Below are 24,974 nucleotides of genomic sequence, written 5' to 3'. Positions count from 1 at the left end.
CTCCATGGATCAGACTTGTTTTTTCAGCACATCCCACAGATGCTCGATTGGATTGAGATCTGGGGAATTTGGAGGCCAAGTCAACACCTCAAACTCGTTGTGCCCCTCAAACCATTCCTGAACCATTTTTGCTTTGTGGCAGGACACATTATCCTGCTGAAAGAGGCCACAGCCACCAGGGAATCTCTATCTCCATCTCTAAAATAGTGCTCACACGCCAACAGTGGGGTGCGTGTGCGTCGCTTAACTGAGGAACCAAGCGGCAACTTTTTTGTATAACTCATTCGTTTACGTTATATATAAAGCCTTAAAGTTCTGCATAATTAAGGGTGTGGTTACTTTGAGTGACAGGTGGATAGCCATTGTGTCACCTAAGCCCCACCCACATCCCGCCTTTTTGCCCATTTTCTGTTATCTGGGATTGACACACGATGACTCGCTCGCAAGATGGCGACGCCCAGCTCGCCCCTACTTTAAGCTTCAGAACGGCTTATGCCCCAATCCTATGGGTGACGTCACGGACACTACATCCATATTTTTTTACAGTCTATGTGAGGAACACATGGCACCAGGATGCATTATGGACAGAAGAGTGCTTCTTCCCATAGTGCATCCCGGTGCCATATGTCCCTCAGATAAGCAATGCACACGGCCATCCGTGACGAAAAACAAAACAAAAAGATTCATCAGACCAGGCCACCTTCTTCCATTGCTCTGTGGTCCAGTTCTGATGCTCACGTGTGCACTGTTGGCACTTTTGGCAGTGGACAGGGGTCAGCATGAGCACTATGAGGCTGAGGCTATGCAGCCCCATACTCAACAAACCCCATGGGCAAGCCTTTGCTCCCCACGTGCATCAATGAGCCTTGGCCACCCTTGACCCTGTCACTGGTTCACCACTGTTCTTTCCTTGGACCACTTTTGACAGATACTGACCACTGCAGACCGGGAACACCCCACAAGAGCTGCAGTTTTGGAGATGCTCTGACCCAGAGTCGTCTAGCCATTTGGCCCTTGTCAAACTCCTCAATCCTCAAATCCTTAAAGGGTTACTTCAGCGATTAGCATATGGCTTTGTATCAGTAGAAACCCTGGAGTATATTCAAATTATTGTGCTTTCCCCCCTCATATCTCCCTGAGACAAGAGATTTATGCATTTTATTTCTGGAAAAATTCCTCCTATGATGCAAATTGACAATTTTTGCATCATAGGAGGAAGGTTTAGCCAAAGGCTAAAGACTACAGCCAGCAGAGGGAGCCATTTCCGCATGTTTTGAACTCGCACATGGGGGATGGGAGATAACACTCAGCTTGCAGGGAGAGCTCAGCTGGCAGGCACTAATTTAAACAGAGCTATAGTGAGCAATGTAAGTCTTTTAACTTCTCAAATTAATTTCTATGAATGTTAAGCTTGCAAAGGCATGAACTGAAGTGCCAGACTGAACTCGCGTTGTGAATGTATGCCGCGAGTGTAGTCGCGATTACCTCAGCTCTCATCACTCGTGCAGTTAGTGCTCAGCAGTGTTGCCACAGTTACTTTGAAAAAGTAATCTGATTACTGATTACTCCTTTAAAAAGTAACTTAGTTACTTTACAGATTACTTGATTTTAAAAGTAACTAAGTTAGATTACAAGTTACTTTATTAGTTACATTCAGGAGTTGCCGACAACACCCCTGCCGCCTCAAAATAGAAATGACAACCGTTTTTGGCAACACACTTTATTGCATTTATGCCAGAGCCTGACGGCCCCGACTTTTTTACGCCCCTTTTTTAGGCTTCTCCTTCGTTTTATATTTATTTTAATAATTAAAATGAACAATGAGATGTGCTGGTGGAAACAACATGAGACCATGATAGCTTGCGCCACTGTCGAGATATGGCTCGCGCAGGGTTAAAGAGTCCGTTTCTTCAGTGCAGCTGCTAGAGTTATGGCCTTTTTACAACCGGTTCCTTCATTCGTTTTCTCTGAGCAGGTATCTATCGGATTGCTAAATGACCAGGAGTAACGTTAGGCCTAAATGCCTTCCGAGAGTCTTTCGAGACGTATTTAATTCTGATCACTCAAACAAACCGATTCAGAAGGTGCATGAAAGCATTTCAAACTAAACCGGACAAATGTAAATATATCTGGTTGTTTAAACCACATGTGTAAATTTTACTCCTGGCAAATAATTAAGAAATAAATGTGTGAGAGCGTGTTATGGTGTAGTCAGATAGATATGACGGTGCTACTGCTACATCGCTGCAAATGAGTAAAGCAAGCCAACGCAAATGGCCGTTAATGAAACTTTAAAATAAGTCACACAAAACACACTCATCTTCAATATAAATTAATGAGACTAATGATCTTACCAGTGCTTAGGTCGCTCTCTCTCATATTGCGATCTTTGAATTTGAAATGGGCTGCTGAATAAAATGCTAGAATCTTTTGCTTTGATGTAAACTCCGTTAAATGAGCATATACTGCGGGAATTGAAGATCGGATTTATATTAATTTAGCTGAAGTCTAAGGTAGGCTATAAGACAACCTGCATGTCCTTTTTTTTTTTTTAGATTGTGTAGCCCGTTTCGTTATTTTGAGCGCCGTTGCGAGCAATAGGCTAATCTATCAGCCTGCCTCAGCTCGTCAGAAATGCCTTTGTGGTGGTATAATAACTAGCCTACTTTGTTTTTAATGTCAAAGTGGTTATATTTCGTTTCATTTCTTTATTGAGTTCATTTAGAAAAATGTTTAGAGCAATTTTTGTTTGTTAAATTAAAGTTTTAATTTTTTTATGTGACGACCCAGTGAGTTAACCGCATGAGTCTCTCAAACCAACTCTTGAATTGTCTTGCCTATATAAACTTTAATTTAACAAACAAAAAATTGCTCTGAACATTGTTCTAAATAAGGATAAAAAAGAAACGAAACGAAAAATAACTACTTTGACATTAAAAACAAAACTGAACTATTTTAATGGCTGCAACAATGTAAAAAGTAAAATAAATAAATAAAAAACACGGCTCCAGCCGGACTCGGGCTGAGAATTTTGATAAGCTGTTGGTTTTTACAAAGGAAAATGACTAAAATAGTAACTCACAGTGACTTGGATAAGTAACTTTAATCTGATTACTGGTTTGGAAATAGTAACGCGTTAGATTACTCGTTACTGGAAAAAAGTAGTCAGATTAGAGTAACGCGTTACTATGTAACGCGTTACTGGCATCACTGGTGCTCAGTGCTGTGATACTCGCGCGGTGACTCACTCATTATATTGAACAGACACGTTCAGTTTTTAATTGTAGTGTCTTCTCTAACTCAGTCACTGTAATCAAGTTGGTGGCGTTGGGGAATGGCACAGGGCAGCAAAGCATTCTGGGAATTGTAGTCTTTCATCCCCATGAGACAAAAATACATTTTCTGTCTTTTCTCAGTCTAGAAAGCACCAAATTCAAAAATAATTTCACATTTCTACTACATTGAGGACCCAGTTTAAATACAGATTCATCTTCCCAGCGCTGAAGTACCCCTTTAAGCTTGCCCATTTTTTCTGCTTCTAACACTTGCTGCCTAATATATCCTACCCACTAACAGGTGCTGTGATGAAGAGATAATCAGTGTTATACACATCAACAAAAATACTATGGAAGTCAATATGGACCATCAAATGTTTGGTCACTGACATTCTTCAGAATATCTTGTGTTCAGCAGAAGACAAATTCATATAGGGCAGGAAAAACTTGAGGGTGAGTGAGTAAATGCTGACCCTTTTTTGTTGAATATTGTCATCATTTAAATTGAAAATTTCCAATCTCGTGTTTTTAACAGATTTTTTTCAATGTACGGTATATATTGTCGTATAACTATACAATTGTACTATTTAAGCATAATAAAGCTTACACTACCTGGCGAAGTCTTTGTCCAGCAGAGGGTCCAGGTGCATCAATGTCATCCATGTCCTAAAAGCCACATGAATCAATCTCATGTTTTCCAGGAAAAGGCAGAGAAGATACAGGTTGAACAAATACACTCACCTCATCGTCAGAGTACTCCATGTTCTCAACAGCATTATAGATCTCCATAATATCTGTACAGTGTGGTTTACTGTGAACAGAGAGGGTGAAAAAAAAGTTACAAAGCTCAACATTACAATATCACAAATAGATCATAGCCACAAATGTCCAGTACCAACCTTATGAACTTCAGAAGAGCATTTGCTATGATTTTTGCGGACTGTGCAATCTTGCTGCGGGGCTCATTGAAGGTCTTGGCATTTTGATCAATGTGTTTAACATCCCAGATCAGTGCAGACAGCCTCCTAAAAAACCCAACACAAAAGTGGGCAAACCACAAAAATGGTCACCCCTCAAAAATAAAACTGTCAACCTCATTCCACTTTCTTTCTGAAGAACATTTAAAGGGGTGGTTGCATGTGATTTCGCTTTTTTAACTTTAGTTAGTGTGTAATGTTGCTGCTTGAGCATAAACAGTATCTGCAAAGTTACAGCGCTGTAAGATCAATGCAAACGGAGATATTGTCTTTTAAAGTTATGTCAGTTTATTGTCTACAAAAACGTCCGGTTTGGACTACAGCGAGCTTCTTCCGGGTTAGTGACATCATAAACCCTTGCTAGTCTCCGCAGATGTGACTTCTGCCCGTAACGGTAAGGGGTGTGGCGTTTCCGGCAAGCTGTGCTTGGCACTTCAGCCAATAAAAATACAGGAAACTACATTTGGCCATCTAACCAATCTAAGACCATTGGGTTTTTCAGAGGGATGGGCTTCATAGAAGCAGGAAGCAAACGAGCCGTTCAAAGGACAGTGGAGACAGTGGTGTGGATTAGTCTCATATAGGACGCGTTTGACTGAGTTTATTAATTCTCTAGCAAAGCTCTGCGGGGTGGTGTATTCACAGTTTCAGCTCAAATACAATGCCCGATATCATTGACTGGGTTATTTGAGACAGTTATGTAGCTTCTTTTTCTTTAAGACATTTATGCATCATAATCTAGCAGTTATTTTTTCTAGTCATATTGTTTATATTTGCATAGACATCTCATGTTTTTGTCAGCATAAATTTTCGTAACAGTCTTAAAATGGTTTCATATTTCCATAATGGAGACCCCCGCACAAGCCCCGCCCACGGTTAATCGATTACTCGTTTTTGAGACCTATCGATGATCGAAATGTCAAAAATGCCCATCCCCAGAACAAACACGGAATAAAATTTCTACTTTAGTGCACCATGAAAAACTGATGTCATAGGCTTAAAAAGATCATAGGGATGAGCGGATGACATTTTTATTTTTAGGTGCACTATTCCTAATAAGCCACAAACCTGTAGAACTTGTGCTTGAGTCGGAGTTTGATGGTGTTCAGGTCAGTGGGATATGCAATGACAGCACAATATGTAGGATACTGAGCGAGGTCGACCGGACCAGAGAAAGGAGCTGTGATATCTGTTGAACAGGACAGAAATTGACATTTGATAAGCAAGAGGATCACATTTAAAGGGTTAGGTCACGCAACAATGAAAATTCTGTCATCATTTATTCACCCTCATATCGGTCCAAAACTATAAGCCTTTTATTTTGAAAATTCTCTCATCATTTTCAAGCTTTAAAATGTACATAAAAAAAATAATCCCAACTGTATTAAGTGGTATAATCCAAGTGTTCAGAAGAGACACACTTGCTTTATTTGACAAACTGATTTTTTTTAGGCTTTTATTAATATATAAACATTGATCAATGCACATACATAGTGCACATCAAACATGGTAAACGTAAGCTCAAAACATGAGAGAACCAATGGGGTCTCTTCAGACGTGGATTATACCACTCACTTCATATGGATTACATGTATGAGCTTTATGAACTTTTTGCAGCTTGAAAACTACATATACTGTCAATGGATGAAGAAAAAAAAAAAAAAGTCAACAAAAATCTTAGGGGTTTGATACAAAATGAGGGTGAGGAAAAAGATGACAACCCCTTAAATTCTAATAGATCATCAAAATCTGATTTGCTTAACGGTACACCATGTAATTTTGTTGTTGTTGTAAAAACAATCCTTCCAAAATATATTTTTGTCTTACCCAGATTCACTATGGTAAGCCGATTATAAGCGTTTATATTTTATCCCTGATGGGATGGTTATAGTGGGAAATTGTGAACATGCATCACTCGCCCGAGCGTCTTATCTTATACACAAATAGAGAAAAGCTGTGTTTCGGTTAGTTGTCAGAACGAGCGAGAAAGGTTGGCATGGAGCAGCTAAATCTCCAACCTCTGGGAATCACTCGTTTTAAACAAACGCTGAACAGAGGAGAGTCTGCTGGCAGAAAGAGAACGCGACAGAGCTCGTAATAAAACAAGAACCAACATTTTCAGAAATGGCGAGATCTGAAATGTAGTAAAAGCGGCATGAGATGGTGTTTTTATTATTCAAAAGGTGAGCAAGCTATTTAAATGGAACAGATAAATTGCTGTTTCATCGTAAAGCATTATCTAATGTGAAGGGTCATATTCATCCAGTCACAGAGCCAAAGCACAACCAAAACAATGTTCTTCTGCAAAATATATGCAGTTTTGTTTAACCACTTGAGGGCTAAAATTTACACAGTGTACCTTTAATGAAATGGCAAAAAATTGATAAAGAGTGTAAACTCTGAATAGGATAACTGTGAAATCAAACGCACCCACAGTCACAAGCTGTTCTATGCCTGCAATGATGCGAGCGCTCTCTTGGTCTCGACCCCTGTCCCCCCATTCACCCCCCTGAGGTTTATACAGGATATCAATCATCTCCTCATCCGTCACTGGCACTCCAGCACTCTCCGACTCCGGCTGCTCAGCTACAATCCAATAAACAGACCATTTGCTTTATTAATACACAATAAATTACCTTTCTGTTAGAAATGCAGGAGTAAACAAGCCAAACACCCCGAATTTAGTGCAAAGACGGCTGATTTGCAAAATTTAGTGCTAGTGCTAGAAGTACCGTTTTCAGGAATAGCTTCCACATCCCATGGACTCAGTTTTTCTGTTTCGCCATTGTCCCATCTGCAAAATCAGAAAGTTAAAAATCACAACCAATGCCTAAAATCCATGCCACAGCGCCCAATAATTACTTACTTGACTTTAAAGCACTGAAAATGGCTGTCAGGATACTCAGACTGATATGGTTCCTGACAAACTATGGTCCCAAACCACCAGGCATCATCAATGACGGAGCGAAACCGATCATCTACAGAAACCAAAGCACGAAAGCCAGACATGACTGAATGTTTAATTTCTAGACAATGTCAAGACAATCACTGAACAGATGCACTCTCCCGACTATATTCTCAGGTCATGCCTCCAACTTACTTGGTCTCCACACTCGGTTCCGCGCCTCGTCGTAGCTTTGACGCAGCACCAGAAAATCGATTACATCCGGCATATCATGATATCTAAGGAAAAACAGCAACAAAATTACTTTTGCTTAATTTATGAGAAAATTTGATTTTTTTTGTGTGATCATTTTTATTTAATCATATCTTGTCAACAGTGCGGGGTATAAAATGATTACGTGCAATTTGAAATTTAACCAAATTAAATGCTTTTAATTTGATTATATTACATTAAGAAAATCATAATCAGACTAGATTGATTGATTACACGTTTACTTAATATTCACAAAATGGCAGTAAATTATTCCTAATTCACTGATTGTCGCCATTTAAAAAAAAATATATATTTTACATCGTCCTTTCTAAAACAGCCTATTTCTTTAATTTATGTTTGTAAAGGATATAATTGCAAGGACAAATTTAAGCCACACAGCATAAAATATTCCATCTTTGTTTTGTTTTCAAAAAAAATTATATTTTTAATTATTTTTAATAAACACAAAACACTTTTTTAAACTTTACATTAATTAAATATTACTTTAATTTCTTATTAATAATTATTACTGAATTACCCTTTCACTCAACTTCCTGCAGTTCCATCATCAAAACCCTGCACTTGTTGATCAACCAGACATTTATTAACTACAATTTTAATCAGGTTATGTGCATTCATTAATTGACTACATTTTGTATGTAATTTACCCTGCACTGCTTGCCAACTTACTTTATTGAAAAGGATCGGTCTGTTATTTTTCCTGTTCCAGGGTCAATCTGGGTCAGTTTCAGACAACACAGGGTTGGAGGGCAGACTTCATACTTGATCCCTGTTATTTTCACAAACTCTTGGTCCTGGTAAAAACATGATTTATATTTTTCAAAGCCAAACTTGCTGAAAACATTAAAAGGTTAGCTGAGTTGCATGCATTTTTTATAAGAAATGTTCATAGTTAAATACAAGGAAATAGAACCTTAGGACAGCATCTTTGGCCTGTTGTTGGTCACTACAACAAATAAATGCAGACAAATAAAAATAGCCTTGCTGCACTAGCTATGCTTCCATCCAAACTTGCAAATTAAACTTTGTATTTGCATAAAACAGTGGCGGATAAAGTATCGTTTCCATTCCATGTGCTCAAGGGAACAAAATCTTCCTGGGAAACTGGCACAAAGCATCAGTAATAGAATACATTTGTTGGTGAAGTCAATGAGACCTTTCCTTATCAAATAAATGACTTGCACCTCAGAGCGGCAGATGAAATGCAATAAAAGCCGTCATATCTTACATTCAAATGCCTTGTGTTTGGGAACACATCAAGAGAGAATGACAGTTCTGGGAGGTAATTATATCTAATCATTCTGATGACAGACTTTCAGCATGACTAAAATAATATTTTAGATTGTGAGAGATGAGATTGGTCCACTGGTATCAGTTCAGTTATCAAATTACATAATCTGTTGAAAGTCAGCCTTGAGTTTTTTTTGCTGCACACCCAGGAATCAATTTGGTTTCCATTTGCAGTTTATGGGCAGGTTCTCTTAAAGAAAAAAGTGAATTTTTATGCGCAGATTTTTTAGAGCATTTCCGTCCAGTATATTTTTGAAGTGACATCAAAATATGTGGATGAAAAATAGCTACTGACAAGTTTGTGCGCGTGTGTATTGTGTATGTATGTTTACTGTTAAAATCAGATCAGCGCAAAGTTTTACAGATTTTGAACAGATGTATAATTGTAAAAGTGTCAGTAAAATCCCAGGATTGTTTTGATCATACTCTTAACTCCATCTTCTTCCATGGCTGTCTGTCCAGGTTAATGGGGTACAGGTTTGTCCTACAGACTGCATCCACATACGCCTCATGACCCTGACGGAAATAGATGACCTGTGTACAGAAAACGGGACAGTGGATTTAGACATGAATCAGTTGAACGTTAATGCAGATGAGATGATACTTATTCCGTACCTCGTCTCCCATTTGAGGGACGAAGGGGGACTTTCGGGGAATGACGTCAGTAATCCAAGCTGGGGGACGGAACTCATTTGAGATTTCTCTGTTAATGGGCGGCCTCGGTTTTGGTGGCTAAGGATAAGAAAACAAATTGGATTGAATTTTAAACTTCCATAGATTGGAAGTTCTTCATACCATTCCTTCATGAATACAGACACAAATTAAGTGCTAGCCAGTAGTAAAAAAAAAAAATCAATTTCCTGCTGTTTTCTCACCAGTTATTTTTTGTTGTTTATTTCGGTATTGAGAGGAAAAGCGCACAGGAGACAATTATCTATACAGCGTGGGCAATAGGATATTCACTAACAATTTACTGCTAGTCATGCATTTCCAGCTTTTTACCCCTTATTCAAAGAACGAAAATGTACTTCGCCATGAGTATATCGGGACCTTACAGTAATGGATGTGCTGTATAGCCCAATACACACCTTTGGCATTTTGCTTTTGGCCTTCTTGTGCTTTCGGGGTGAAGACACTTGCTCCTCTTCATCTAGAGTTTGCTCCTCATCCGCTACCTCGTCATCCTCCTCTTCTTCTTCCTCAGAGCTGCTGATCCTGCGGCTAGCACGTCGTCGTGAGGATGGAGACGCGGGCGGTCGCAAACTAATTCCTGCATCTGCCATCCAGTCGGAGTAATCACTGGAGGAGTGGCTTCGGTTATGAACAGAGACAATGTCAATATTTTCTACACGGATATGTTAGCGATGACAACATGAAATGAAATTACTACAAAGAAGACTTAGTCCGTTTAAAAGTGTAGCTTATAATAAAAATCACCAGCAGGACCAAACAGAATTCCAGAAATGTGCATTTTTCACGTAAACCGTCTGAGCAGATTTTGCTTTCACACTGTTCCTTTAAAAGTGGACTCAAGTGAATTTAATTGGATCTTATTACTGGTACTTAGTACAATACATATTGTAAAACATTATTATGATTAATAAAAACAACAATAAATTCCAAATAGGCATTGTAATTTTTACTCTGCAATAATTCTAGTACTATTTAATTTTACTAGCATTCATGAGGCATTGCAAGGCAGTCAAAATGCCTGTAATTATGTGAATATTAAAAAGTGAACCTAATGTGCTTTACATAAAGCCCTTTCATTATAGCATGTAAGGGCTGAGATATCAGAATATTAAAGTGATAAATTAATCAACAGGGCAATCAATTAGATATCACTGCCTCAATGTTTGCAATGGTTTTTGAGTATGATTAAAAGTGGTTGTGACATGCATTAAATCTTTCATTTAACATTTTCTTCTAATTTAATTTGATTAACTGAGGTATTTTTGGAAGCTATTTTTATTGCAATTATGCTTGGTGCCACTTGCAGATAATACACTTACTTTTTAAAAAACAATTATGAAAGTACCTTGAGCTATCACTCCTCCATTCCTCTTCATCCTCAATGGACAAATCAACATCACTGCCCTCCATTTCACTGTCCTGCACCAACACACACACACACACACACACACACATCGTTACTGACATGTCTGATATGGCAGCTCTTTTAAAAGTAAATGAACAAACGCTCAACCTCGGAAGACGCGGACTCCTCCCCTTCCTCACATGATAAATCGATGTATTCTTCAACCAGACTCTCTTTGCGCTGCTGGTTTTTCTGCCGTTTGCGTGACTGTGCACGTTTGAGACAAGGCCCTTCGTCATCAGAATCATCCTATGGGGAACATCTCACCTTAATGACGCTCACTCAGTGTTAAAGTCAATAGCCATAATGCGGCTCATGAGGAGGAAGGAAGAGCCCTACCCTGAAGCTGGCGTGGATCACTCTTCTTCTCTTGATGTTGTAAAGGTTGACCTCTTCATCACCCTTGGCTGCTCTGAACGACTCCTGTGCCCTAAATGAAGCCATTTGTATTGTTAAACAGACTGAATGCTTTCATAACCATGCTTAACCACTGCCACCAAATTATTATTATTTTTTACCAGAAATTTTTATTGTCTGATCAACATGAATAGCTGATTCACTTTTGAGGTATCTACGAGCTCTGCATTTTAATGCTCATGATGGTTTGCAACCTATTTACAGCTCCGGAAAAAAAATTAAGAGACCACTTAACATTGAGAAACCCTCTTTTTTCGTAGTGTAGGGCTTGGTTCTGCCCCTGAGGGATGACTAATAATGGGGTCTGCTCTTTTGATTGAGGTCCATAGACCAGCTAAAGCGCTCTCTCGATCAGTAAATTCAGCATTGTGGTAGGTTAGGCCTTTCCACAAACTTATAAATAAATCACATGATTAGGAATGGTGACAAAAAGTTATTAACCCAAGATGGGTAAGCCTGTTAAGTCTGTGATTGCATTTCACAACTTGGTACGGCCACTTTCTTTGAGAACCACGGCAGTTTAAAACCCATTATCCCTCATTCTGCGAAGAGTTTCTTTGAAGGCTTGGTTTTCCAGGGCTTGGTTCTAGTTCAGGAATACATTTCGGCATGCATGCAGGCTTCATGAGGAGAAGACAAGTGGAACACTGGACACCTCAAAAGAAGAACTTTCCGTGAACTTGCACAGAAGACATGTTTGAAGTAGTAATGGGCGATATAAATGATACAAAATTGGCCTACGATACCGCGATAACTCATGTTGATGACGGAATCTATACGTGAAATTTAGAGCCACGAGCTGCAACTGATTGCAATGCATTTTTGTATTCGTCATCGTGAGTAAACACGGCTGAAAGCGAAACAGATGAGCTGTGAAAACATCCATTATTTGGTTTTGGTTTGGATCGAAGGCGTCCAACGTGCAGATGTTTGTACACACAAACACACACACTCGCTGTCTTTGTAGTCTCTGCCGTGTGTCTATACTAGGACACGAATGCATAAGCCGTCACTTCATGAGAATTTACATTCGAGTAAACTGTGACATCATGAAATGAACAAACTCAAAAGGTCTTCACGGCAACCCGTCATAATAAAAGTTTAGTTGAACGCGAGACTTTTCAGAATATCAGGCTACTGTTGTACAGTAGATTTACCAGTCTCTATGTAACCTTAATAATAATTCATCTACTACTAATAATAATTATAGGTGGTTGATTAGTTTTCATTTGATCTTTTTTATAAACAATTTTTACTTTTAAACAGCATAGAGCCTTTAAATGTTTATGTATTATTTCCTTATATAATAATGATTATTATAAATAATAAATGTACAGTTTTTTTTTTTAAATAGTTAAATAAATAAAAACATTTTGTGGTACCTAAAATTTGTATGGTATTGGTACCAACTACTGGAATTGTGGTATTGTGTCATCCCCATTCCCTGATTCACAGTATCCGTTCCTTTATTAACAAGACACTTTTTTTTCTTTTTTCCATGTTTTTATTTTATTAAGAGAACAAAACGTTTAAAACCAAATGTTAGGCTGCAGGTAAGAAACTGTTTGAATGTTTTTATTTAAAGTATCTGTGCATTACACGAAAGGATTGTCTTTGCCTAATACGGAAAGTATTGTCAGTACAGTGTCGGTTCTTAACTAAAAAGACACCAGTTTTTCCTGTATCTTCTTATTCTGCCTTTTGGGTGGCATTTAAGAACCAAGGACATTCAAGCTGAATTTTTCAGAAGGTTCTATTGTAATGTATATATCGCAATATATATCGTTATCGTAAGAGGCTGCAATGTATATCGCAATATGGATTTTAGTTCATATCGCCCATCCCTAGTTTGAGGGGAATGTCACATTCTTGTCACCTGGTGTGAATTCACATCTATTTGAGTCTTTGCATTGACTTACATCGTCCTTGCATTGGCATTACTCATGCAAATAATTTGCATTTGGTGCACACACCATAAGGTTACAATACAACATACATATGTAAAAGAAGGCATTAAAATTAATTTGATATTTGACAAAGGAAGTCAGAGCTTCACCAGGAGTATATAAAGGGGCTTAATTTGTACATAGATAAAATAAGATGAATGAAGAGAATACAATTTTATTAATAAACAACACCTGTAGCCACTTGTCGTAAGATCAGGTACCACCACCCTGCGTCTCCAGGCCTGAAGGTCCCTCTCTGTTGCCATCTGACTGCGTGGAGCATTCTGGTGCATCTGCCGAACTCCCTCTACCTGTCCGCTGCGCCGTAAACCCACATTAGGAGGTGACTGCACATCCATACGATCGTTCAGCGACACTGTGCAATCAAACACAGCTATATTAGATGAGACTTGCTGGAATGGGTGTTGATCTAGGAGTACAAGGCTCGGCTTTAAATGCCAAAAGAGTTCAATGTATAGCAATGCAATGTTCAATGCACCTCTGCGGGGAGTTCCAGGCACACGGGCAGCAGCAGGAACGCCACCACCCTCTCCATGAGCTGTAACCTGTCTGTCATGATGCTGTTGAAGCTGGCGAATAGCAAAGTCCAGGGCGCTGGGACGAACCTCCTCACTCTCCGCGGACTGCTGACTGATCACCTGCTCCACGACCTCACCATCACCTGAAACACGATGAAGGCCATTTCTCATAGGTGCAAATCAGAAACACTCGGTATGATAACGTTTTTACTGATGCGTAAGAATACAGCAAAAAGGATTTTCGCTAAAACTATTTTAAGATGACAGTTACATGTACTTACTATAACAGTACTGTAAATTATGAATTGGGCAAATTGCAACTAACCCTAAACGTATAGTATGTATTTATAGTTAATATTACTAAGCACTTATGAGTAATTACACTGTAACAATGTCACCGTAAAATCAGATGTAAATGAATTTCCGAGTTTGGCCAAATCTGAAACGGAATGACGTAAGGATTACCTGTAGGCTTATGGTAAAATTATTGAAGCGTTTGTCTTGTTGCTATAACAATTTTTTGTAAACTGTAGTAGTAAGATAATAAACAAGTAAGAGCTTAATTGTGTGATATGCCTTAAATGTACGTCTTGTTCCTAACGATCAGCTTTGGGTCTAGATGAATGAGCAAGTTTAAAACAAGTTTTGCAATTAATGAGCTAATAGAACATTTTACCTTAAATCAATATTGTGTCTAATTATTTACTTTCGTGACAAGGACCCCCACTGTGAAGCAGCTACTCATCACCAAATTAAGGTTTATTCTGCAATAACCGGTTGGATGTATATGGTAAATGGACTGCAATTTATATAGCTTTTTCAACAGACCCATGGCCACCAAATCGCAAGTGGCGAGTGTGTGAGTTTATGGACCCATTTCATATACTCTAATGCTCTAAACATGAACTAGATGCGTGTATGTGCACATATTTCATCACATCTTCTTCAAATGAAATTTATGCAAAGGACACTGATAAAACTGTAGATTGAGCAAAAAAGTAACAGCTTTATTCTTTCTGTGTTAAACTTGTGTGCCATTTGTTCTTCTAAGTTTCTACCTTGTTTGTTGTTAAATAGTAGCCTAGAAATCTAGACGCACCCTAGCGGCAGCAAATCTAATCTGCCCGCGAGTGTCGTTTAGCAACTCTCAATACCCTTCTGAGCTGTAATCGCCTAACTCTTGCCAGGCCAATCACATGGTGTATAGAGTCGGTGGGCGGGGCCATAATGACGACGGCCGAGTTGCGTTTGCGTGCTTCTAGTAAACACAGAAACTGGCGAACGGCAGTCTTTCGAATCAGCTTTGACCGTGACTCTGGAGTTAAGCTTTTCTCTGAGAAAAGAACGGCACTTAAGTCATTCTTAAAAAGGGAAGATGTGTTCGGAGTTTAGCCGACCGGATACGGTGAATGTTTAATCTTAAAACAAGCTCTGCTTCACCTTCGTTGCTCTGGTTGGTGTAGCGCTATCCTATCGCGTGCAGAGGGAGTTTGAAAGACAACCGTTTATCCCGCCCCTCGGATTGAGCCCTGTCTATGGTGAGTTTCCAGACCAAACATCTTGGTGTGGGTCTGGCTTGTCAGGCTAGTTAAATAGGGTTAGATTTTTAAAATGCTTAAGGTGCCCTCAACTCTTTTTTCTTTCCGTGGTCATATTTTAATATTCACGTGTCTGTAATGAGTGTGTTGCAGGTCTGTGTATAATAGGTTGTTTCCCCACAGCATCATTTTATGAGGTTTTGCAAACTCTGTATTAACTCTAGTGTTGAATCTTTCTACAATATTCAATCCTCATGACAGTAAAATAGGGGATTCTAGTCAATCTACTGCAGTATTTCCTCTCTCAGTCAGTAGAAAATGTGGTTAACGCCTGGCCATGCGAAGGGGGAAAAAATACCATCACACACCACAAAACCAATATAATTTAGAAAAATATACTGTGATATACATTTTTGGTCATACCACCAAGCACAACCATCTACATGAACCACTGAGCCACTGCTGCCCCAAAGTATGTGCAATTTAAATTACGCCGTTTTTTTATTGAGCATTGATATTTAAATCGTTTTAAAAAACGAAAACTTATTTTAGTTTTGTTCATTTAATTTTGGTGCATTACAATTCTTTAAATACAATGAATAAGGGATAGATCACAACAATTTTATGAGAAGAGTAGGGAACTAACTTGTAGCGACATAACCCAGTTGAGGAACTAGATGCTCATCTGCAATGTTTTCTCTTCCTGGGACCAGCCTTTGGAATCTGGGAGGGTGAGGGTTCCCATCCACATCCACCAGGAAGGGAGGAGGCATCAGGTGTGGGGCCTGCTGGGTCTGCTCATCCAGAACAAACCCATTTGAGTCCCGGATCAGTGGCCGATAGTCAGTGTGGAAAAACACCTGGTCTGGAAGCTATGGATCATTTTGGAGACATAAATTAAAAGATAGAGAAGGTATATTTAGGAACTTCAGTTGTTTTATACCATGTGCAACAGAGGTGGCCAGAAAGTCTATGACCAGAAATCCTACAAACCTTCTCATAAGGCTTAGAGCTCCCAAAGCCAAAAATAACCAGATGCCCATGAGAGTCTGTCATTGCAAAGCGATGCCCATCGGGGGTGAACTTACAGTCAAACACAGCACCATGTCCTTGACCTTCAATCTACAACAACAAAAGCAAAACCACAAGGACAAATGTTTTTGAATGTCTAATATATGAATGATAGGGCCTACAGTAATATTCTGTTTAATCATTTGGCAGATGCATTGTGATACCGTTTGAAACTTGTGGTGGTTGTTTAAAAAACAAATTGTTCAGCATAGACCCATAAATTGATCAAAATCAAAACAGCAGAGACAGCACAGATTTATAATGTTACAAAATGCTGTTTGAACTTTATACTGTCCAAAGGACCCTGAAAAAATATATCAGGGTATTTATCATTATTGGATTGCAATAATGTTTAATACACAATTCAGCTCGCAAGCTTTCTGCAGGTAATCATTTCTATAACAATTCCGATCTTTCGCCTTCTCGTCACATTCCACGTGTTTGGTTGTGAAACAAGTTTATGGCAGGACAGGGTTGTCCTTGATTCTTCCCATTTTAAATTTAAGCAGTATGAAATACCGTTGCCGATCCATTGTGCAGTGTGAACAGCAGCGACTGAATGCAACCACAGATAGTCATACAGTGTGAAAAGAAATGTGATCATAATTTGAAAATAATGCAGTATGAACTCAGCAGAAGCCTTTTCTCGATCACGAACGTTTAGTCGACTATTAGGGGGGCAGCCCTAGTGCACACTTGCTGTTGTGGCTGTACAAGTTCTGGACACGATACTGAAAAATCATTGGGATACTTTACCATATTAAAGTAATGCATGGTTTTAATGCCTCTGATGAGGTCCCATATGAAGACATTCCCATCATGCCCTGCAGACAGCATGATGCGAGGGTCATAGGGATGTGGCTCCAAAACATACACCTCTGCCTCGTGACCCTGTGAGAAGGTGAAGAGAGATTCATTCAGAAAGGTCTTAATTCTTAACCTGGTCTGAGCACATAACTTTGGTATCAGACAACAGAACTAATTCCTGTACTAAATCTCAGGATCTGTGCGATGGAAATGGTCTTACTTTAAGGATATGTAGCAACTGTCCAGTATAGGAATTCCACACTTTGAGAAGATAATTGTTGACGGCAGTAATGACTGTAATGTCATGGCGGTCCCAGGACACCATGGTGACTTTGGGTTTGAAGAAGTTCTCTTCCTCTGTTAAAGGTGCAGACCTTCGGTAAACAAGGAAGAAATGCAATTAGCAGTTCAAATCGGCTTCAACTATACCCTTGTCTGAGTTTTCCCAGAGGCTTTCCATACCCTGGAAGAGTGGCAGACATATTCAATAAAATGCTCTTCCATTGGTGTTTCTGATGCAGTCGCCACACACGAGCAGTGCCGTCTCGACTGCCACTCACAAACCTAAAAGAGAGACATTACAGAAAAATATAACACAAGAACAACCTGAATTAAAAATGACTAATGCTCCAACACTTACAAAGACAGAGATAGAGGTTATATTTATACAAAAAACATTTACTTAATAAAATCAAAATGAGCTGCATTTAAACTGCACATAAATTGCAGTCTGAAGCCCTGTAATATGCAATATAGGGGATAGTATTTATTATTTATATCTAATATTTATTCTAGCCAACATTCAAGCTGAAGACACTGGATGGCTTTCCTAATGTAAATGTAACGGTACTGTAATTGTATGTAAATGGTTAAATGTAAATGTCACATGACGGTTTACAAGCCGTTTTACTGATAAATGAACTGTGCATAGACAGTAAAAAATAAATAAAATAAAAATAAAAAATTATATATTCTAGTCAACCCAACCCTAGCCTCCACACAGCTCACGTTCACCTGTTGTGGCTAATCCACATTGAAACATTTGAGTAGTGCTAATTAAACAACCATTTCGGTCAATGATTTTGGCCTTTCAAAATTGTTCCGCTGACACCAACAAACCCCAAAAAATCATTGGTATGTAGTAAACCATCAATATTACCTTTCCCCTGAATGACAGAACTGAATGCTGTCCACCTTGTCCTACAAATGAAAACAAGTGTTCTGAATCAGGACACACAATACAACATATTCCCTTAAAATCTGTTGATTACTAAATAATTCCTAAAAACTGTCCGTTCTTACAGTGTGTAAGCCAAGCTCAGCTAATTTTTCTGGACAGCCACTGCCCATGTAGTATATCCTGATAACATCATCTGTGCTTCCTGTTGCAAGGAACATGCCACCTGTATAAAGAGAAACAAATGCACACTGAAAAAGCCTTACATAAACATATGAAGAAAAACTAAAAAAAAACCTCTAGCAGTATTTCAAACAGTTGCTCCATCTCACCAGGGCTGAAGGAAGAGCAGACTGTCTGAACGCCAGGCCTCGGCCTCTCTGTGAATTTGTGTGGACGATCACTGATGAACATTAAAGGAAAGATGAATTAACCTCTGACTTACACAATAGACCTACTCCTCATATTTTAATTTAAACTTGGTGAAGAATCCTCACCTGAAACAGCTATTATTCACATCCCACTGCCAAAAACACACTGTTGCATCAGTTCCTGTGGACACCATGTACCTTTTGGAGCCCTTGACAAACGGAGAGAACTACACAGAGAAAGACGAAGTAGAAAAACCTGTTAGAGCAAGCGAACAACATGCCTGTATGAGCAACATTCAACACACTAAAGAATACAAGCTTAAGCATTATCAGGTTATGTACGCTAAGGGTAATACACTACTGAGAACACCGTTTACATAAACACAAGATATCATTTGGCTCATAGCAGACATAAAATGTACACACATCTCCCCCCCCAAAAAAAAGTTTACTAAAGAAAACAGAGCAGCCGCACAACTGATACATGCTGTAGTCTAGATGGAATGAGCCTATGGTCACACTTATCAATCACTGGAGAAAGAAATACACCAAGCACTTAAGGTTCACTTTATCTTAACATTTGCATAATCCCATGGATTAGGGCTGCTCGATTATTATGACAAAAATCATAAATCTGGATTATTTTGGTCAATATTGTAATACTGATTAGTGAACATGATTATGAGTGGGCCATATGACCAAAACTTTACATGAGCATGATTTCTGAAGGATCATGTGACACTGAAAACTGTAGTAATTCGTTTAACGGTATGTATCTTTTTTTTTATAATATAGGGTTATAGGATTAGAATGTTGTATGTATTTGTGTTGTGCGTTGACATTGCAGTGTTTCTCTAATCTAAAACTCCCTTTCTCCTAAGGCAGACAATAAATTATATCTTGACCTTGAGTAATGATGCTGAAAATTCAGCTTTGCATCATGGGAACAAATCACATTTTAAAATTTCAAATAGAAAAACCAAAAACCATCATTTCAAACTGAAATAACAGTTCACAAATATATATATAACTATTTTTCATCAAATAAATGCAGTCTTGGTGAACATAAATTACTTTAAAATGTATATGTTTATATTTTTAAAATGTATATGTTTATATGCAATATGTTTTGGGGGAACCAAAATAAATCCAATAGGGATTTATTTATAGACACTTTATGTCAGTAAGATATATACGAGGTTGTTAATTAATTTGCCACGCCCATCCACTGAATCAACATTAATAAAAACAAAGCATGAAAAGTAGAGGTGGAAGATATGGCACAAAATATCACAGACCTAATGCACAGATCTAACATACTGATACATGTGTATCATGACTTACTGACATGCATCCAAACGGTTTACATTCAATTAAGATATAAATGACTGGGTTTATGTAAATCTTGTGGGATTTTAGCAGTTAAGTGCAATAATATCTAATAGAGCATTACATTAAGAGAGTTACTTGAATTAAGAGAGTACTCGAGAGTTCAGGTGTGCACACATTCGGAAAAGCTCATGTCAGAACAGCACGCGAATGAGGCTTTAAAGGGGTCATAAACTGCTTTTATAAAATTATTTTATGTTTCGTGAGTAGCACTTATAATAGTGTGATTTTTACATCTAAAATGGTCAATTTATAAATAAAAGTCAATTTCTAGGCCAAATGCCCACTTCTGTGAATGTCTTTGCATATGAAATAAGTATTTATATGTGGAACTCAAACTTTTACTATGTTTTTATTATTACAGCTGTCGATATTAATGAATCATGAAAAGTGTTGATTATAGCATTATATTCAGATCTATTCCCGTAGAACGAAAGGTTGCAGTGATGAGCATATAGACGATGACAGTCTGCTGAGCGCATGACTGCAGCGATCTGATCATTGCACACTAACGAATGCTTTCATAATTAACACTGCATACATGATGCGAATAAGAGGTTAATTGTGCAGTGTAGACAGCATCACTGATTATAACGTTTTGGTGCCAGTCCAGAACTCAGTCACTGATAAATTCGGCTGTTTGATTGACAGCTCCAGTGATTGTAAAGGAAGCATTCTTTGATCGCTTTCTGTGCATAATTTAAATAAATATTATTTTCATACTACTAAGAGAAACAATGTGAAGGTGAGCATATAGGCACTTGCTTACTGTTGCATAAACAGCATTAAACCATTTTGAGAAAAAGAAAGTCTGACTGGAACATCTGGCCCTCTGTCCGTTTGCGATTGGGTTACGGTTACTTACATATTGTGGGATTACTGTCAGTAAAAGTACAGTCAGTTTGTAAAGCCTACGCCAAAATTGCTACCAATTTACCAAAAAAATCCACAGTGAAATACCAAATGCAAATAAATAATGCTCAACTGAGACATTCACACTGTTGAGAATAAATAAGCACATTCCTAGCATTAGGATCCTTTGGAAGGTAAAGTTATATTTAATCCAGTGATCCTGCATCTCACTAATGCACTAGTGGGCGGGGACAAAGACGCAATGATGTAGAAGGCGGTGTTGATCTGATTCTGCAGAGGCGTCTTTTGTCGCACTATAAGGTTATAAGACGACATTTCCAGAGCTTGGTTTCAATAATAGATGTTTTTAGATTACATTTTTAATAGTTCAATGACCTCATATTTCAAAAGATCAGGGAAAATGATCTCTCAATTTATGACCCCTTTAAAACGCATGCAAATTATAACGTTTCACGTTGACGAAGAACTGCTTTGTCACGTGACCTTAACTCTACCGCTGTGTTGCCAAAATGTGATGTTGGGACGGGGTGACAGAACTGAAAGCTTGTGCACTGTAGCACGATACTACAATCGCTCCTTTAAGGCAGATCATGGAGACATTTTAATCATTCACAGCCTAAAATTGTGATATCGCACTCCCCTAATAAGCCATACGGCACTCTCACCTGTAACGAGGTAATAGATCCACTGTGGCCCTGCAGGACCGCAACTGGGGCACAAGTACGAAGGCACCAGACTCGAATGGATTTGTCGCAGCTACCGGCCGCAATAAGGGTATTTTCAAAGTTAACAGCGAGGTCTGATATCTCAGCACAATGTCCTCTGAGAGTGGAGTGAAGCCTTCCGTCAAAGGAGGACCAGATCTTCACCAAGGCATCGTCGGAACCCTGTGGGTCAGAAACGAACAGGGTCAAGCATGGGACAACAGAGAGGAGTAGCAGGGGGCATCCCCAAAAAGATTGATGGTGCTCACCGTAAAAATCCTGGAACCCGTTCGATCAAAGGCGATACAGTACACGGCAGAGAGATGTCCCAGGATCCTCCTGTGCATCCTCATGTGCTGATAATTGCTGACAGGGTTGATAGAGTTGAAGCACTGAGCTCCTGTGAGTTCTCTGCCTCGACACACCTCCACTACAATGACAGTGAGGAAACCACTTAACATTTCATTTCTCTGAAGGCTGAGAATAATGTCAAAATGCATTAAACGTGGATATGGGATGGCTATAATCATCCATCGATTTCAAATAAGGCTTTTCATTTGAAACAAGTAACTTGGCCGCCAGCTCTTACGTGAAATAAATGCGCATTATTAGCCGCATATCCAAGTGTTTTGCGGAGTGTGGAAGCTGAAGTATAAGCGCGCTTCCTGACATGGAGGAAGCCGGTGAGAATTTTTTCCTGGTAACTTGTCTTACAGATAAGAGTAATACATCTTTCAAAAGAGTCAACTTATTTTTGTAAACTCAACCAAATATTGTGCTTTTGTAAAATAAAGACAACTAACAGGGTGCGCTTTCTGCCGTCTCCGTGAAATGGAGCAGTCTCACAAAAATGTGAAACTCAGCATATAGACTACTTGCCTCACAGAAAAGAAATATAAATATATAGAGAAAACTTGAAAGGTCTTTATTTTACCAATTAAAATCTAACCCAAACACTGCCTTTCTTGTCCTCTATAGAGATGCTATTGAGCGTTTTTAGGCCACACCCACACTTGGGCATCAATCCAACACTCTCCATTGACTCTGTATTGCATGAAGCGGTGTCCTTGTCATTTCTGACCTATAAAAACAGAACAATGTCTAAAAGCTGCGATGTGACAGCGTGGACAGCAAACAAGCTAAAAAACACAGAACTACCTTTTATAAGCTGTCGACCACCCCGAAAACAAGCGTTTAAGGAGAAAAAGAGTGGATACAGCCAATAAAACCTCAAGCATCAGTAGGAAGAATACATTTTAGGATCCTTGGGATGTGCCTGTGTGTGCAGTAAACATTTTGTCACTGTTAAATCAAATATCCAAATGTCAGTTTTATATTTCCGGTCGCTGATTACATTCCCCTCCAGTGCGCCTAGTTCTCAGTGTTATATAACATCGTCACCCTTGGTCTCAATTGCCTGTATTCACTTTTGTATCCTTAAACGCTCAATTTTTGGGTCAACAGCTTATAAAAACTTCTGGGTTTACTAGCTGTGCACCATGTCACATATCAGCTTTTAGACATTGTTCTGTTTTTGTTATAAGTCAGAAATGAAGAGGCTGCTTCACGCATTACAAAGACAATGGAGACGGTTTGATTGTTTTCCCCCCAGTGGCAGTGGTTTTCAGATTATGACGTGTTGCTTCGTCTCTATACTGCAGATGGCACTGGGTATTGGGTAGGAATAAAGGTGCACTATGTAAAACATTTTCAGTAAAATATCCCAAAAAACTTCAGTTAAATACTCTCAATATACCAAATGTTTCCAACTATTTGTAAATAGTGAGAAAATTGCCATTTTAACTAAGGAACTGGGACGTCTGACAGAGTCGCCTGTCAGTGACGTCATATCTGCGTTACTCTCGGTTTCATTGGCAAACGCCTTACTCTCACTGCAGTGCAACAAGTTTCACAGCAGCCGCTGAGCGAACGCACAGAGTAACATCATAACATGATTTTTCACACTCAGAGTTAACTAATATGATGAACCGAGGTGCGTTACCTCATACTCATGACCAGAAAAGCGGAAATGGTGCCGGCAACTGTGGCATAATAAAAGTCCCGGTGCGTGTGAGGTGTGTGTTGCAATCATCTTAACATCTGCTCTGCTTCTTACTACAGTAACGTTAATAATTGCATTAATGAACATGATTTCTGCCCGAGTCCTATCCTGATTCTACAGCCAATAGTCTATTAATACACATGATAAGCAACTAGTTAATCCTGAGAATTGGACCATACAATGGTGTTAATAATTATGTATATTAATGTTTATATTAAGAAGCAAATACCCAAACTCTCGCAAACATCTCAAGTAGGCCTATGGCAGAGCAGTTTATGAGGAGTGAACACACCAGTATCCTGGAGGGTTTGTTCATTTACACATAGAAGTGTAAATATTAAAATATTGTTAAACACCTAAAACAAATAAAGAAAAGTTGACTTTTAAAATAAATTTTTATTGTGTTTTAAATGTTTTACATCACCCATGTCTCAGGCACTTATCAAGTTTTGGACTCGAACCTGCTCGGGACAGACTTTAGGTTTTCAGATTCATTCGGACCCATGAAGACCTATTTCCCACTAAATGAAGGCTCAGCTAAATGATGTTATGGTCAACACGAGTTTGACTCCTTTGTCATAATATGAATGAGAACAGAGGGGGAAAAAATAGTGATGGTAAGTTAGGTATAGCTTAATTGTCCATATCGTTGTTTGGTATAGCATTTCAGTTTGCTGTATAGCCCATTTACTTATTTGTTTGTTTATAATTTATATGAATGCCAGACATTTTAAAAATATTTTAGTTTCATAATCCATAAGTTATTAATTTTGTTGGCGTTTAGATTTCAGTGAAGTTCATGCAATGTGTGTTGGTGTCACTGCAGCAAGCTAAAGGCCTATGTGCACACTAGAGCACTTTAAAACGGCTATTTTAAATGCTCATTATTATGGATTACTAATGCCCCCCAACTTATCGACTAATAATTTAAAATTAAAGACTAACAGTCAACTAGGAAAATCTTAAGTCGTGGGCAGCCTTAATTTTATTTAACAACATATCTTGTTTTTAAAAGCTTTATTTAATTTCTCCACAAAATGAAAATTGACAATTCTATTTTTATGAAACACGTGTTTATTATAAGTGATTTTTCCAGGAACATCATTTAACGTACCCTTGCAACCTTTCAACAAAAAAAACAGTAATGAAATATAAAAGCCTTCCCTCCCCGCTAAAACCGCATCTCTTCTCCAATGACACGCCAATCATTTCCCAAAGGACATAATGAAGTCCTGCCCTACCGTTTCACTCAAGCATAGAAA

At 38.6% G+C, this 24,974-nt stretch overlaps 1 protein-coding gene across 2 annotated transcripts in view; it reads right to left on the bottom strand.

The window, feature by feature from the left end:
* Window positions 1-24,974, bottom strand: part of brwd1 (bromodomain and WD repeat domain containing 1) — a 37,518-nt gene that overhangs the window by 9,483 nt on the left and 3,061 nt on the right. For both annotated transcript variants that reach the window (XM_067450090.1, XM_067450092.1), the window contains exons 7-34: window positions 21,920-22,080; window positions 21,612-21,833; window positions 18,811-18,911; window positions 18,646-18,716; window positions 18,439-18,539; window positions 18,296-18,336; window positions 17,599-17,700; window positions 17,357-17,510; window positions 17,086-17,220; window positions 16,252-16,380; window positions 15,905-16,130; window positions 13,681-13,863; window positions 13,374-13,557; window positions 11,158-11,248; window positions 10,927-11,067; window positions 10,759-10,832; window positions 9,809-10,031; window positions 9,336-9,452; window positions 9,147-9,254; window positions 8,100-8,224; window positions 7,353-7,435; window positions 7,119-7,230; window positions 6,985-7,046; window positions 6,683-6,838; window positions 5,321-5,441; window positions 4,175-4,300; window positions 4,017-4,086; window positions 3,888-3,941 (exon numbers count right to left, since the gene is read on the bottom strand). In XM_067450090.1, coding sequence (XP_067306191.1) covers window positions 3,888-3,941; window positions 4,017-4,086; window positions 4,175-4,300; window positions 5,321-5,441; window positions 6,683-6,838; window positions 6,985-7,046; window positions 7,119-7,230; window positions 7,353-7,435; window positions 8,100-8,224; window positions 9,147-9,254; window positions 9,336-9,452; window positions 9,809-10,031; window positions 10,759-10,832; window positions 10,927-11,067; window positions 11,158-11,248; window positions 13,374-13,557; window positions 13,681-13,863; window positions 15,905-16,130; window positions 16,252-16,380; window positions 17,086-17,220; window positions 17,357-17,510; window positions 17,599-17,700; window positions 18,296-18,336; window positions 18,439-18,539; window positions 18,646-18,716; window positions 18,811-18,911; window positions 21,612-21,833; window positions 21,920-22,080 — 3,473 coding nt within the window. The remainder of the gene's footprint in view (window positions 1-3,887; window positions 3,942-4,016; window positions 4,087-4,174; window positions 4,301-5,320; window positions 5,442-6,682; window positions 6,839-6,984; window positions 7,047-7,118; window positions 7,231-7,352; window positions 7,436-8,099; window positions 8,225-9,146; window positions 9,255-9,335; window positions 9,453-9,808; window positions 10,032-10,758; window positions 10,833-10,926; window positions 11,068-11,157; window positions 11,249-13,373; window positions 13,558-13,680; window positions 13,864-15,904; window positions 16,131-16,251; window positions 16,381-17,085; window positions 17,221-17,356; window positions 17,511-17,598; window positions 17,701-18,295; window positions 18,337-18,438; window positions 18,540-18,645; window positions 18,717-18,810; window positions 18,912-21,611; window positions 21,834-21,919; window positions 22,081-24,974) is intronic.

Source organism: Pseudorasbora parva, chromosome 8 (genome assembly GCF_024679245.1).
Source record: "Pseudorasbora parva isolate DD20220531a chromosome 8, ASM2467924v1, whole genome shotgun sequence".
NCBI lineage: Eukaryota > Metazoa > Chordata > Actinopteri > Cypriniformes > Gobionidae > Pseudorasbora > Pseudorasbora parva.
The sequence above is the reverse complement of the archived record's forward strand: the minus strand, read 5'-3'. Positions and strand labels throughout refer to the sequence as shown.